Source organism: Peromyscus eremicus, chromosome 2 (assembly GCF_949786415.1).
Source record: "Peromyscus eremicus chromosome 2, PerEre_H2_v1, whole genome shotgun sequence".
In the NCBI taxonomy this organism is placed as follows: domain Eukaryota; kingdom Metazoa; phylum Chordata; class Mammalia; order Rodentia; family Cricetidae; genus Peromyscus; species Peromyscus eremicus.
In genome coordinates this window covers 128,242,122-128,257,294 of record NC_081417.1, presented here as the reverse complement: position 1 = coordinate 128,257,294, position 15,173 = coordinate 128,242,122, and the positions used below count along the sequence as shown (strand labels likewise).

At 43.2% G+C, this 15,173-nt stretch overlaps 1 protein-coding gene across 2 annotated transcripts; it reads right to left on the bottom strand.

Annotated features, from left to right (window-relative positions):
- Window positions 1-612: 612 nt before the first annotated feature.
- LOC131905099 (cytochrome P450 4A10) lies at window positions 613-14,144 on the bottom strand. Of its 2 annotated transcripts, XM_059256050.1 has the most exons (12): window positions 13,956-14,144; window positions 12,695-12,839; window positions 12,054-12,098; window positions 7,717-7,844; window positions 6,754-6,878; window positions 6,222-6,376; window positions 5,693-5,799; window positions 5,401-5,591; window positions 5,171-5,304; window positions 3,357-3,421; window positions 3,137-3,213; window positions 613-781 (listed from the first exon to the last, which is right to left on the bottom strand). In XM_059256050.1, exons 1-12 carry the CDS (start codon window positions 14,142-14,144, stop codon window positions 613-615), a joined length of 1,530 nt encoding a protein of 509 aa, XP_059112033.1. The 2 variants fall into 2 exon arrangements, with proteins under 2 accessions (XP_059112033.1, XP_059112034.1); XM_059256051.1 differs by lacking the exon at window positions 12,054-12,098 and having other exon boundaries at window positions 655-781; window positions 3,137-3,196.
- Window positions 14,145-15,173: the final 1,029 nt, after the last annotated feature.

Below are 15,173 nucleotides of genomic sequence, written 5' to 3'. Positions count from 1 at the left end.
AAAATTATCTTGGATTTTTTTAGCAAGGTTGATGATGCCACAAGAGTCTTTGCAAAAGGGAAGGAAATTAGAAGAGAGGGGTTCAGAGGATGCTGGCCTTAAAGCAGGGGTGACGGTCCAGCGTCAAGGAATGATCATTTATACTGAGAGTGGAGGAGAAGGACTCTCCAGAGAACTCTTCAGGAGGAGGTCGGCCACACCAACAACTTGGTTTTCTGCCAGTGACTCCCATTTCAGACTTCTGAGATCCAGAACTGTAAGACAATAACTTTCTGTCACTTTAGACAGCCAAGGGTTGTGACAGTTGATTACTGACGTAATGAAGAAGTCATGTAGGGAAAAATAAGATGACACAAACATGAGAAGCAAGGAGAGGGGGTAGAGGACAGAGGAGATTAGGAATCAGATGTGGGTGGTAGGATACAGACAGAAACTAGGGAATGTAGAGGAAGGAGAGAGAGAGATGGACAGACAGGAGGACTGGAGGCACAGGAGCAAATAGGGGTGAAGAAAGATGAGCAGATAGAAGGTAAGATGGTGACAGGAACAGATGGCCTGAAGACAGGATGTCGGGCAGCGTGCTCATAGAGCCTGTCCTTGTCCCTACCAGAATTAGTGGATCTTCTTGAGATACAGGTAGATCCCATTCTTGGATTTCAACACAAGTCGTGGTAAGAGGATGGGGACCCTGGTGGGATCTGGTAGCAGCTCAAAGCGGAGCAGGGTCAGGGCCACAACCACCTTCAGCTCATTCATGGCAAATTGTTTCCCAATGCAGTTCCTGGGTCAGAAAGGGACAATAAAACTCAATGCCCCCAGAACATCATTCAAGCCCTGCCTTCACAGGTCCAGTCTAACCTTTGTCATTACAGGCTACACCCACTTCTTCCTCAGGCCTTGGTTCTCCTGATTTTGATACAGCCTCTACATTTTTCAAGGCTACTTTGACCCTAGTTGTTTTAGAGTTACAAAATCTATTAGGCCAGTATTCTAAGGATTAGAGCTCAAACTTGTGAATTATTTAATAAGTTAATCATTGCATAGTTAACTCCATCCAGGGAGATCTAGGGCATGAGTTCCAAAGAGCGAAATGAGATTTCAGTAGAAAGTTCCTACAGGGGGACTGAGTTGGGGCTCCTCAATTGGCTGTCCCATCTGCATCCTACTTAGGGTACCTCTACCTCCTTCATCCATCAGCATCTTTAGTCTTCTAACTCTACTTCAGAAATGTCCCTTGTTTCTCCTCCAGTCTTCTTTCCTGGACTTCTCTGATATTCCGGACCCTCCTACCACAATGACTCTCTGTACTTCCATCAGGTAGGGCTGTATTCAGATGCCTAGCTACAGCCATACGCTCTACTGGCTGGTGTCCTCACCTCTTTCCCACCCATCTCACTTCCTACTTCGGATCAAGTTGTTAAGGTGTTTAACAACTCCTTAACAGGCTGCATATTCCCAAAGCTCAGGCCAATGAGCAGCTGGCTTCTTTACTTTGCTGACTGCCCTGTTGCTCCTGGGCACCCATCAGTGCCATATTCAAGGACATGCCACAGTCAGGGCATGGCATGATGTCAGGAACATGGAACACTTTGCAAACTGCTCAAATAATGAGTGAAAGAATGGAGGAAGAATATATTTTTGACAATAGACATATTTGTCTTGTGGAATACAGTTTTGAACTGGAGGCAGGGATAGGATCGTATCATTCATTCCCATGTTTTTATCTAGCATAGCACTTGACACACAGGAGTGCCTTCATAAGTTATTATACATTTAAAATAATTATTTTTACTTGACTCTAAAATTTAATTCATTTGAATTTAAAAAATGAAAAAATGGAATGAAATACAATGAAAATTAAAAAACTTCTGAACTAAGCAAGGTGTGGTGGCCTGTACCTGAATTTCAGAACTTGGGAAGTTGAGGCAGAGGGACCATGAACTCTAGGCAAGCCTGGGACTGTCTCAGAAAACACCAGCAGCAGCATGGTTCATTCCAACTTAAGCTCAGTTACCCATTACTCCCGTGTCTTCTAGTGTCAGTGACATGGTTTGCAGTGAGCAGAGGTGGGATGTTCAATCCTGAAGTACACCAAAAGCTAGATAGCCTGTGTCTGGCAGAACAACTGGCTGAAAGCCTGCCCTGTGAAAGCTTATTTGCCACTTGAGGAATTCATGAAGTATAGGCTCAGAAACACGTGCTTCTGCACTGTCTTGTTAAGCTCACAGTGAGTCGGGTCCCCCCCACCGGAGCCTTGGAGGATTTTCCTAGAAGCCATTGGAAAGCCTTTGTCCGGCTCAGTAGCTCTTTCAAGAGTGTTTTACATTTCACTCACCAGGAACCTTAAAAAATGCTATGTGTTATTTATAAAACAGAGGGTTTACTAAAAACAAAACAAAACAAAAAACCAAAAACAAAAACAGCTTAATCTCCTCCTCTTCAGTGCTTTTTGTCTGAAGAGAGACCACTCAGCCTCTAATGTAACTTCAAGGAATGTATATTCTCTGTCAAGGTTTGGCCATTGGGAAATCAGGAGAGGGCTGTGAACATCAGCACTGATTCTTGGGTTGTGCTGGGACCGAGTGCACAGGTGGAGTCGATGCACTTGGAGTAAACCTTTCCTTAAAAGACCCACTGTAACTCCTCAAGCATCTGACTGGACAGTTGTCCATGCTCACACCCCAGCAAACTAATCACTTGCCACAGTGATTCTGGACTTAGAGAACTACCCAGCAAGGGTGGTGGGCCTGGCTGAGGTGTGGAAAAAGGAAGGACCTTTAAGAATTCTGAAACTTGAAAATCTAGACACCTAAAGTTAAATTCACATGAAAAACAAATCAACTTAAAGTACTGCCCCTAAAGTGAGGGAAATACCAGAACGCATGCAAGTGTGTGGTATCCACTGACATAAAAATTTGTCTGGCCAATGGGAAGGGCAATAGGTTAATGTCTTCATAGTGTCTTCTGAAATGCTACCCTCCCGTTGTGCACAGACACATCCCCAAGAAGATTTTCCATCATGTCCACCAATAAGGATATACCTGGAGATGTCATGTATGCAGGAGGTAAAAAACATCAAGGTATGCTACAAATACCCCCCACAGTATATCCCATCAATATACACAGGTTGTCTCACCTTGCTCCTCCTGAGAAGGGCAGGAACGAGTGGCTGTGTCTGGAAGAATCCGGTGCAAACCTGGAAGGGTCAAACACCTGCAGGGAGAGAGCACCTCAGTCAGGACAGGTAGAGGTTAAACTCCTGCTTTCAACCCACCAGGAGGCAATGCCTAGAGGTGGGAAAGGCAGAGCTATTGGTCTGGAGAGAGCTTCCCATGCCCTCCTCTGGGGCCTCCTACCTCTGGGTTTGGCCACACCTTCGGGTTGTGGTGGAGTGCATAAATGGAGAGTGTGACTGAGACACCTGTGGAGCAGATAGGAATAGGAGAGGAGATGGGTTATACCCAGGTTGTGAATCCTCAGTTCCTGAGACAGCAGGGGACATGCATGCACAAAAGGTCTGGATACTACAGATCATCGCTTTGGGAAATGTGGGTGACTTTGAAATGAGCTTGAGGTACAAATGAGGAGTATAAAAATGGAGTTAAAAAAGAGAAGCAAGAAAGATATGAACCTGAGTTTTGGGAGTAAATAAAATTAGAACTTAAATTTGATGAAGGATTTTCAGTAAAGATGGATAATAATTCAGGCCCCACAATGATCTCCCAGGTGTTTTAGTCTGGTTTTTCAGGTGAGTTAATAAAGTTTCAGAGAGGGATTATGTATTATCCCCAAAGTAGTATGTGGTAGAACTAGGATTTTGACAGAATGAGGTGTGAGACAAAGGGTGATTTCCTGACGTTGCAGGGGTCCAGTATCTGCTCATCAGTTCATCTCTGCCATCAACCTGAGTGCTTCTCAGAGACTGGACTATATATTACTCATGCCATAGGATCATTGATCTCCTTCATTTGCTTTGACCCAAGAAAGAAACACATCTCCCTAGCCCCTGTGTGATTCTTTATCTATCCTGTACAAGCCAGCAAATAGTATTTGAGAGCTGAAGTAATAGTACCATATTCAAAGGTTTCTTTGTGAAGAATTTTCCAAAGATTAAGTCATGTTGTATGTGTGTGTGTGTGTGTGTGTGTGTGTGTGTGTGTGTGTTTGTTTGTTTTATACATGTATAAATGTAAAACTACCAGTGAAACAAGCTTGAAGAAAAATCCTATTCAATATTTGGGTTACGAATTAGTGCTGCTAATTGGGCATCAGATCATTTCCTCTTACCATCAAGTTATGGAGAGTAACCAATAGCCTTGGCAAGAGTCTGGAGTCACATTGTATTTACTGATTTAAATATTAATAGCAATTTTTAAAAATAAAAATTCCACAAATTAATATCAAATGTAGAGGTTGATAAAAAAAAGATATGACAATTGGTATGGAGAGACAGATAAACTGGTAAAGTGCTTGTTGTGAAAGCGTGGGGACCTATATTTCATTGGCAGAGCCCGTATAAAAAGCTGTGTGTAGTGGCACAATTTGTCATCACATTGCTGGTGAGGTGGGGGCAGGTACCCACTGACCATCCAGCCTAGCCTAATAGGTGAGTTACAGGTCAGTGAGAGACCTCCTGAACTAAAAGTATCATGGCAAACAGCACCTGCTGAATGAAACTAATGTTGACCTTTGGCTTCCACTTGTAGGTGCAAACATACAACTGTGTTCCCAGCCCTGCCATGAAAACACACACATGTGACAGTAAGGACACATGAAGGATAAGAGTGGATATGAATTACATAGTGTTGGCATCTGGAATTTTGTCTGGAGAATAAGAATCAAAGAATGTTAGTGTTCCCAAACTGCAAAGAATGTCAGTGTTCCCAAACTGGAATGGATGCCTCATGATAAGGACATGGATTCAAAAGAAGGAGTGTTAGCTGATGAACAAGAGATGCTTACAATTATTCATGCGAAACAGCAGAATTGGAGATCATTTAACTTTATAGGAGGTCATTTAAGCTTATGACCCACATTAAAAGATACACTTTATGAATAAGAAGAATTTACCCTTATGAGTAAGGGTTTCAGGACTGTTGAAGCACACAAACTTTTGATCCTTCCTTATCTCTGGAATGAGTTTAGGTGAATGGGCCTGGGAAACTCATACCTTTGGGTAAAGAGCGGCCATCAGGGAAGGTGACAGGTGTGCTGAGCTCTCTAACAATGCCTGGGACAGGTGGGTAGAGCCTCAGGGCCTCCTTGATGCACATGGTGGTGTAGGGCATCTGGTCCAGGTGATCCCTAAAACAAGGTTCATCGTGAAGGGCAGGTAGACTGGAGACCAGGGTCTGCTCCCTGCCCAAAGAGTAAGAGTTCTTCCACCTTTTGAACTCTTACCAGGTAATGGATGATCCATCCCCCAGGAGGCTCTGAACTTCCTCCCTGCATCTCCGCTGGTGTTCAGGGTGTTTGGCCAGAGCATAGAAGATCCATGAGACTCCACTGGCTGTGGTGTCATGGCCCTCGAACATGAATGTGTCCACCTCTGCACGTAGATCCTTGTCAGACAAGCTGTCCCCATTCTCCATCTGCGGGAGGCAACAGGTGTCATCAGAGCTGTGCTTGTTACTTGCTGTGTGCTCCCAGGCAGACTCTCTGTGATACACAGGCCTCTGTGGCACACACTCACCCTGGCAAACAAGAGAATGTCCAGAAAATCCAAACGTCTCTTCTTTTTGACCTTCTCCACCTCTCCCTCATCCTGCAGCTGATCCTTTCTCATCTTGATCACTCCATCTGTTCCAGAACATCAGTTATCCCATAGGCCCTAGAGCTACAGTAACCCCACATAGCTCCATGTGTCTCCTTGCCTAAAGCTAAGTGCTATATATAGGAGAGTAAGTAAGGAGTGGGCAACATTAGAAGACCAGTACCGTCTGATGTATGTTAGACCTCCTCTCAGGACCACAGACCAAGGAAGTTCTGCTTGAGCTGATGGGTCAGATCTCACTAAACTTTGCCAATGTGATGACATCCACATAGCACGTGGCATTCTGAGATCCCAACTCAGACATTTGCAGTGTGAAAGTATCCACATGTGTGTGACCCCAGTGTTATAGGGGCACTGAAGGGCCTAGATCTGCCTCAGAGGTCATCAACAGTCAGCCCCTTTGAGCTAATCCTGGGAAAGGAGGAGAGAGAGGAAGTATAGACAGAACCTGTGTGATCATGAGCAAGTTGACAGGCACGGTTGGCCAAGCGGCCATTGGAGGACAGACTGTAGATAGTGTCATTCTGATGAAAGATGTTCCGCACACGGGAATAAAACAGGTTGTTCAGGTCCCCAATGGCCTGGATGTAGGTCTTGTAATTTCTGAGGAAGATACAGAATAGATTAGACTGTGGAGAGATCTGACCAGCAGATAGAATGGACTCTGGGAAGAGATTTTTCTGTATGGTAAGACAGACAGCATTGAGGCACACATTAATTCTGTCTTATAACCCTTGTAATTTTCAAGCTGCAGAAGTGGGTATGTGTATCTAAGTATCCACCTCAGCTAGGGATCAGTGCTCTGTGGTTGGAACAGGGTTGAATTTTGTCAGGAACTGACCTTGGGCTGGAGTCAGACTCTTAATTTTTTTTGTGTGTGTGTGTGGAGGCAAGTATCCAAGCTGCCCCACCTGCATGTCAGATGAGGCTATATCAGTTGGTAAGACCAAAAGCCCTGAAGTTCAAGTGTTTTCACTCACCTATCCACCTGGACACTACCCTTGTGGCTGAAGGCACACTTCATGACGGTGTCTAGGGTCATCAAGGAGATGTGTTGAAAGATCTCTACAGCGGAGTCCTGAGCAGCCAGCTGTTCCCATTTGTCCTGCAGTGGGAGGGAACAGTGACCTAATTTCCACAGAAGACTTGTGCTCAATAGACTTAATTATTTCCCTATATTTTCAGATACCATGTTCTAAGTCCTTTACAAACTTATAAGATAGGAAACAAGTTTAAAATGTTTGCTATATTTTATCTGACAAGCAATGCTGTTTTGGGGTGGGTAAAGAAGATGATGCATCAGTGTTTGAAGACCTGAGCCCAACCTGAGATAATGGTAGGACTTTCATGTATCGAACCATAAGAAAGCCCAAGTAGCCACTATGGGCATTTCTAATGAGGTCACCAATGACTTAAATTACTATGTATTCATCAAAGCTTATCGAGAACAATTGAGTCAGAGTCCAGAGTCCTGCTGAAAATTTGTGGCATTGCAGCCTTGGCTATGACAGTGTGGATCTGGCATCCATTACCCTGCTGAGCCACTCAACTCCATGCAGAAGCACTGAGACCAATTGAAACCCTGACTCAGTATCATCCTGGAAAGTCCTTCTGAAGTTGAGGATTTGAAGAGGGAATTGGGGTCTCTATCTACCATGATGTTCATTGCCTTGGGCAATGAGAAAGTATGGCCATATCCTGGTACTGTAATATTTCTGGTCCAGCTATTTTTGAAGAACCTATATTCATAGTAGAATACACATGTGGGGCTTGTTGTTGTACACTCTGAGTAGGTGAAGATAGAGCTTGAGAGAGAGATAGGCGAGAGAGGGGAGTATGAGGAGCAAGAGGAGAAGGAAGCTGCTGCTGCTGCAGCAGCAACAGCTCTTGTAGAATGGACAGCATATCTGAGGGAAGCAGAGTAGAAAATCAAATGAACTCACCAACATCAACCGTACAGAGTCAGCCATGGTCTTTACATAGGGCTTCAGAATGTCATAGTGAAAGGCTGGGGTTAGCATCCGACGGTGCTGGAACCATGGCTGTCCATTCAGCAAAAGCAAACCATAGCCTGGGCCAGAGATGGGTGCGTTTATGTGAGATGGAATCAGAGAGACAGTTAGATAAACTTGGGGAGGGGTGTGAAATGGAACTGAGGATAACAACTCTGAAGAATGGTACTGTTCAGAACATGAATTCCCTAGCTAGTGAGACTGGCATATAGTCTGTGATTATGACATCTGTGATATAACACGAATTGCTAAATGATCTTATTAATAAAAAACCCAGAGCCAGATATTGGGGTGAAAGCTGAAAGATCAGAGAAACAGAACATGCCAGCCATATTCTTACCTCTAGGAAATCCTCAGCCTCAAGAGAGTGAGTTCCTGTTTCCTGATGCCTTATATACCTTTCTCTGCCCAGACATCACTTCCTGGGATTAAAGGCATGTGTTCTTTCCAGTACTGGGATTAAAGGTGTGTGCCACCAATGCCTGGCTCTGTTTCCAGGGTGACCTTGAACTCACAGAGATCCAGATGAATCTCTGCCTCCCAAGTGATAGAATTAAGATTGTGTGCCACCAGTTTCTGGGCTCTATTTCTAATCTAGTGGCTGGCTCTGCCCTCCCATCCCAGGAAAGTTTATTAGGGTGCACAAGATATCACAAAAAAATGGGACCCCAATGATTACATTAGGACTATGATAGTGTCACCAAACTGACAAACACCACCCAAAAATCAGCTTTGAACTACAAACTGCTCAGGACAATTTAATTGACCAGCTGAGATGATCCAGCCTCACAGACTACTCAGCCAAGGACTTGAGATAAGCCCTGCACTTTTGCATTAAGTGGAGACTGGACAACAAATGATATAGCTACCTCTCCCAGGACTTGACCATTAACCAGAAATGTTCTTTTCAGAATCTCTTTAAATGCTGTTGTCCCCAGACAGCAGGAAGCAATATTAAGAACATGAAGCCCACATTCTCAAGAGGTGGGGTGGGTGGTTTTCTGATCATTCAATGGGTTGTGGATAATTGTCATTGTTTAGGATGGTTGTCTACAAGTTGTTAATTGATAATGGTCAGGAAAAAAAGCTAAACAAGGAGATTAGATTCAGAGTTTTTGTTTGAAAAAAAAAAAGATATCAGATCAAGTCCAATCTTTGGCTGAGGTCAGAAGTCTGGAATGATATCTAGGAATGAGGCAGGGGCTAAACAAGGTAAACTTGTCTCTGCTTCCTACCTAGTGAGGGTAAGAGGATTATGGGTTGACAATTTGTTGAAGTTCTCTGTACCTTTTGTGTTGATAATATTTGATTTATATCTCACTAAAGTTGGTGGCTATAAAAATATTGTGCGTTTTTTCACTCTTAACCACCCAAAGATCACCCTGATTTACTCAAGCATAATTTGGTTTTGGTTCATTAAAAATATTTCATGAATTTCCAATTGGTAACCTAGATACATCCAACTGAAACGAAGTAGGAGCACTAGTAGGTGAATTCCTGTTGATAAAGAAGATGGGGTATTTTGTGGGGGGACTTCTGACAGTGGAAAGTGGGATGTCTCTGACCCTTTTGCCTACTCTTAGGACCCTTTTCCACCTACATTGCCTTGCCCAGCCATGATGTGAGGGTTTGTGCCTGGTCTTATTGTATATTGTGCTATGTTCTGTTGATGTCCCTGGGATTTCTGCTCTTTTCTGGGAGGAAGGGTAGGGAGTAAAACCTGCAAGAGGGGAGGTGGTGGGAAATTGAGAGGAGTTGAGGGAGGGAAAGCTGCAGCCAGGATATATTGTATGAGAAAAGAATAAATAAAAATTTAAAAAGAAAAAAGAAAAAAGAAGAAAAAAAGAAAAAGAAAAAAGAGGATATAGATATGATAAAATAAAAGGTTGATTATTGAATCTACTCTGAAAAAAAAGACATAGAAATGGTGAATAAAGGGAAAATTATTGAATCTACTCTGAAAAGAAAAAAAGAGAACACAGATATGATAAGATAAAAGGTAGGTTATTGAATCTACTCTGAAAAAAGGATGAATATGGATATGATAAGATAAAAAGGGAGATTATTGAATCTACTTTTAGAAAGCAACTACTAGTTTTAAATATTTTACATTGGATTGGATTTTTGTATATTGTATACAAATTATGTATATTGATACAAATTTGAGATTGATTTTGTTAGAAAATTGCTGTGGATGATTGATTGATAAATAAAACACTGATTGGCTAGTAGCCAGGCAGGAAGTATAGGTGGGACTAGCAGAGAGAAGAACTGAGAGAACAGGAAGGCAGAGAGGAGGAGACCCCAGACTGTCGTCCAGGGAGCATCATGTAAAGGCAGCAGGTAAAGCCACGGAACACATGGCGACATATAGATCAACAGAAATGGGCTGAGTATCAGAGTAAGAGCTAGACAATGGTAGGCCTGAGCTAATGGCCAAGCAGTTTAAATAATATAAGCATCTGTATGTTTATTTTGTAAGTGGGCTACAGGACTGTCAGGGCTTGGTGGGACCCTGAGAGAAAAACTCTAGCTTCAGAAAATACTATACATATATTTCTATTCTTGTTCAAGGTATTGTACTTATACAGTTCATTTAACAATATAATGCAATTTTCTAGTCCTTGGAAGTTATTGCCCACTATTTAGGATAATAAAGAAATGCGGTCTAGTAGTTAGTTATTACAATTGAACTTGTAGTCGTATTAGTTATGTTTTCAAGGTCAAACAGAGATATATTTTAGATAGGTCATCTTCAAACACTTCAGAGATCTACAGAATATGGCATTTGAGATATTTTTAATAGCATAGTTTTTTTTTTCTTTTTTTAAAAATGACAATGAGACATGTCTACTCATGGCAGCACCAGTCTACTTTAAAGAAGATGATGGGCATTGAAAAAACTTCTTATGGAGTTTACTTTCTTCATGGCAAAAGTTAGCCACTGGGCAAGAAAGTGCCCTTGCCTCGACTGCTGACAGTATGCTGTCCAAAATGGACAAGCAGGGTACAAAAGAAAGGACTGCTGATCCTTGCCAAGACAAGCTTTTAAAGGAAAGCTCTTTAAAAGATCCTACTTCACAGATAAATCTGTCGGATATGCTAGGCCTGTAGGCTGAAGATGGATGCCCCATCATTCTGGAGGAACCTTAGGTGACTGTCCAGGCAGCCAGTTGTTTCTGTCATTTCTCACATTTTTTGGAAGTTGCTTGTTTGCACTTCCTCCTTACTCAGTTAATATTATTTCCTTCTCAGGTATCTAAGAAGATTAAATAGTTATAGTTTTCATTGTTAATAAATTCAGAACAGAAACTCACTGAAGAGGTATAAAGTGTATAAGATTGAAAGACATCAAAAGATATTTTTGGCTAGTAATACAAGTTAGGATAGAAAGTGAAATAGGTACAACATTTTGGACTCATCAAAATAAGATAGATAATGGAGTATTTTCTCTGAATCTGTCAAATATTAATGGACTGGGCATTGTTAATGTAATTCTTGACTATATATTGTATATACTTATTGTACTTATTATATATATATACATATATATAGTTTTTCTTATATTAGTTATAACCTTTTATTATTTTAGACAAAAAGGGGAAATGTAGTGATATATTATGTACCCTAATAAACTTTCCTGGGGATTAGAGGACAGAGCCAGCCACTAGATTAGACATAGAGCCCAGACACTGGTGGCACACAATCTTAATTCTATCACTTGGGAGGCAGAGATCCATCTGGATCTCTGTGAGTTCAAGGTCACCCTGGAAACAGCCAGGTATTGGTGGCACACACCTTTAATCCCAGTACTGGGAAGAACACATGCCTTTAATCCCAGGAAGTGATGTCTGGGTAGAGAAAGGTATATAAGACATGAAGAAACAGGAACTCACTCTCTTGAGGCTGAGGATTCCCTAGAGGTAAGAATATGGCTGGCATGTTCTGTTTCTCTGATCTTTCAGCTTTCACCCCAAAATCTGGCTCCATTTTTTTTTATTAATACAAGCTTTTAAAATTCATGTTACACTGGGAGATAAAAATTGCAAAAGAGTTGGTGGTAGACCAACGAAGGGCATACACAATGTTTAGATAAGACTGTTCAGAGAAGTGAAGGGTCGCAATAGAGCTTCTACTTCTTCTAGGTGGGAGTGGGGCTAGATCAAGACCGTGGTAACCTGTCACATTTTGTTCTCTGTGAAAAAGAGTCACAACACTTGAAAACCCTAATTGGGACTAGACTACATTCCCAATTTAGACATGCGTACCAATCCAAGGAGCCAGTAATCTGTAGGCACCATTCGCCTTTGGATCTGAAACAGAAACAAGAAATGGAGTAAATAAGGCAGCTGTGGTTGAAGCCACTGGCTTCTGTGATCTTGTGGTAAATGTCCAAACAGTCAGGCTTAGGAAGCCAGGATTCATGTACCAGTAGCTGAACTCCCCCAGAACAGGGATGGTGAATTGATAAGGAACAGTTCATGTGTTCAAAGTCAAAGAACAGGACAAGTGTGGTAAGTGTGATAAGTGTGTGTGTGTGTGTGTGTGTGTGTGTGCGCGCGCGCGCGCGCACACGCGCGAGCGTTAGTTATGATTCTGGGCAGGTAACAATTAGAGATTTCAAACCTCAAACTAATACGCATTTGAAGTGTGTTTTTCAGACCCGGAACAATTTACATGATTTATTATCTTAATTTGGCTAAATAACAAAGAAAGATGAAGACTTTTGGCTAAAGGCTTGAGATTTCAGTATGGAGTGTTGTTGGCCATGTATTGGGCTGTGGCCAGGGAGGAATGGTAGGTAGAGTGTGTAGGGCAATGGTGGAGTGCTACACTCTTCTGGAATGTGATAGCCTAGGGTGAGTTACAAAGAGGAACTTATCTCTTCACAATGCTATGTCTCTCTCACCTGATCGCCCCAGAATCACCCTCATGTAGTCAGGGTCGTAGACAGTAAAGTAAGCTTGGCTCCCCCAGAACCAGCGAGGAAAGCCACTTGGAAAGTTCTCCACACACTTCATAATCTGCTGTAGCTCCTGGTCACCTTGGAACTGCTGTTGAGGGAAAGATAAAGCAGTGGAACTCTAGTTTAGTTTTTTTTGGACTGGAAACAAGAGCAGGATAAGCACAGGAACAGTTCTAGATTTTTCAGAAGCAGCTAGGAATTTGGAGCAGTTTGATGGACTACGTATGCTGTTGCTTAGAGCTTTGCTACACTGGGGACTGCTCCTGAGCTGGATTTGATATGCTTTGGGGTGGATCCTACACACAAGCACCTCATACTCATCTCCTTCTAAGAGCATCCATTGCACAATCCTTTGTTGAATACCTTCCCATGTATCCTCCTACTTGGCTCTGTGCCCCGCTTCCTGGGGCAACAGTGGAAGGAGTCAGTACTGCCCATTCCCAATATACAGGATGCTACAACATCTCCTTCCTAGGAGATCTCAGACACCTGTGCCTGGCTCTTGAGCTGAGCACTGTGGTACAGGGAAGAGATGGTGTGCTCCAATCCAAGTAGCTTACAGTGTAGGGTGCTTGGAAGGAGAATGGAGAGCTAAACAGACCCCAAGGAAATTCTAACATCAGTGCCCTCATGTGAGGACACCACACAGACTTTTTCCTTTATGTGCCATGGCTTCAGGATTTCATCTTGTAATTCATCCATCCTGAAAATTGCTCCCCTCCAGGGGAATTTTCTAGGCCAGCTACCCACTCATCCCAGCAGTGTGAACTCTTCCTGTGCCTGAGAGCTCCTGAGATGTGTGCCATTGCCACACCAGGAACCCCACGGGGCAAGGTTTCATCTCACTGATATCTGCATTCCCAGGCAATCTCTGAGCTTGGGAGAGAATAGCCAGGAGTCACTAAGCAAGGAACCACCTAGAAACTATTGGAGAGCAGCAGAAGCTACTGAAGGTGCTCAGTCTGAAGAGGAGACTAGGTAGGCTCAACCACAGCCTTGCAGGTGCAGGGCTGTCAGTACAGAGCTGAGCAACAGCCAGACAAGTTGAGCCACACTAATGCTGGATATGTCTCAGCCTGAGCTGTGTGTCTCATGAAGTACTTGGACTTCTTATACAGGGGGCTTTGTCCTGTGAACTTGATGGCCAGTCTGTGAGACCCCCATCCTCCCTGCTCTCCCACCTACCCTTCCCTTTCCTTCATACCTTATGCCCAAAGAACCAGTGAAAGGGTGGGGATGGGAACTGCTGGAAAGCCTTGAGTAGCCATTGCTTGCACAGGTAGAACTGGACTGCTTTCAGCAGCAGCAGGAGCAAGCCAAGCACCGAGGCCACTTGCAGGAAGCCAGAGATGCCGCCTGCGAACCTGAAGGGGCTCAGAGCAGAGACACTCATGGTGCAGCCACTCCTGAGTCACAGACTGTCCTCACGCTCAGGAATCCTCTCTACCTCCTGCCTAAATCCTGTAAGGACTGCCCACCTGTCAGTGGGAGGGAGAAAGGTTAAGGCAGACATAGCTTGCTCTCAAAGTGCAATTGGCCAATTAAAGTGAATGATTTACCTTGGGAGGCGGAGAAATGATTTGTCAACTGACAGTGGCAAAGGGCCCAAACTGCACCTGCTTTCCTCTCTTGTGCTAGTCAGAAACATTTATTTACTTGCCTTTTTATTTTCCTTTTCATTATTTCTTGTATACATTTATGGGGTACAGTGTGATATTTCAATGCATGAATATTGTACATATTAGTTAAGCAGAATATTATTTCCTTAAATATTTATCCGTTTTAATTTTTTCATCCAAAGTTTTATTTATTTTTTAAAAAATATCAAACAAAGTTGTCATATAAAAATGACTATCTTGCTGAAGTAGTATACGACGTGGGGTCACCATACCCTGGCTCTTTCCCCAGTCTGTGGCTTTACTTGTTGCTCTTGGGAGTTCCTTCAGTTCCCACAGCAAACCCAACACCTGCATAGTTTCTTCTGAATTGTCCATGCCAAGTGGATGGTGAGTGGTTCTAATTCAGACTGCAGAGCATCCAGGCACTTCTGCCCTTCTCCCTCTAGGTTTCATGGGCAGGCCATGCCTTGTGATGCTAAAGTTTCTAGTGAATGTCTTGCATTGTTCCTGAGGCATTCATCCTCTGCCTGAAAGCTGTTGAGCATCCCAGATGGATGCTGAGCACATCTTCCATCTCCAGCTTCTTTTGACTGGATAAGTCTAAGCTTCAGCTCATGGGACGTTCTCTGAACATATCAACACACACACACACACACACACACACACACACACACGCACGCACGCACGCACGCACGCACGCATGCATGCACGCACGCACGCACGCATGCATTTTTTTCTGTGTTAACCTTTATTCTTGCACGGTCATAGTGATGTTTGGGATTCTATTATTTCCACTGCTTCAG

Coding starts and splice junctions, on each gene's coding strand:
- LOC131905099 (XM_059256050.1), bottom strand. CDS start 14,144: ATGAGTGTCTCTGCTCTGAGCCCCTTCAGGTTCGCAGGCGGCATCTCT. Junction 5,592..5,692: donor ACATTCTCTTGTTTGCCAGG/GTGAGTGTGTGC, acceptor TGCCTCCCGCAG/ATGGAGAATGGGGACAGCTT. Junction 782..3,136: donor CCCTTCTCAGGAGGAGCAAG/GTGAGACAACCT, acceptor TTTCTGACCCAG/GAACTGCATTGGGAAACAAT.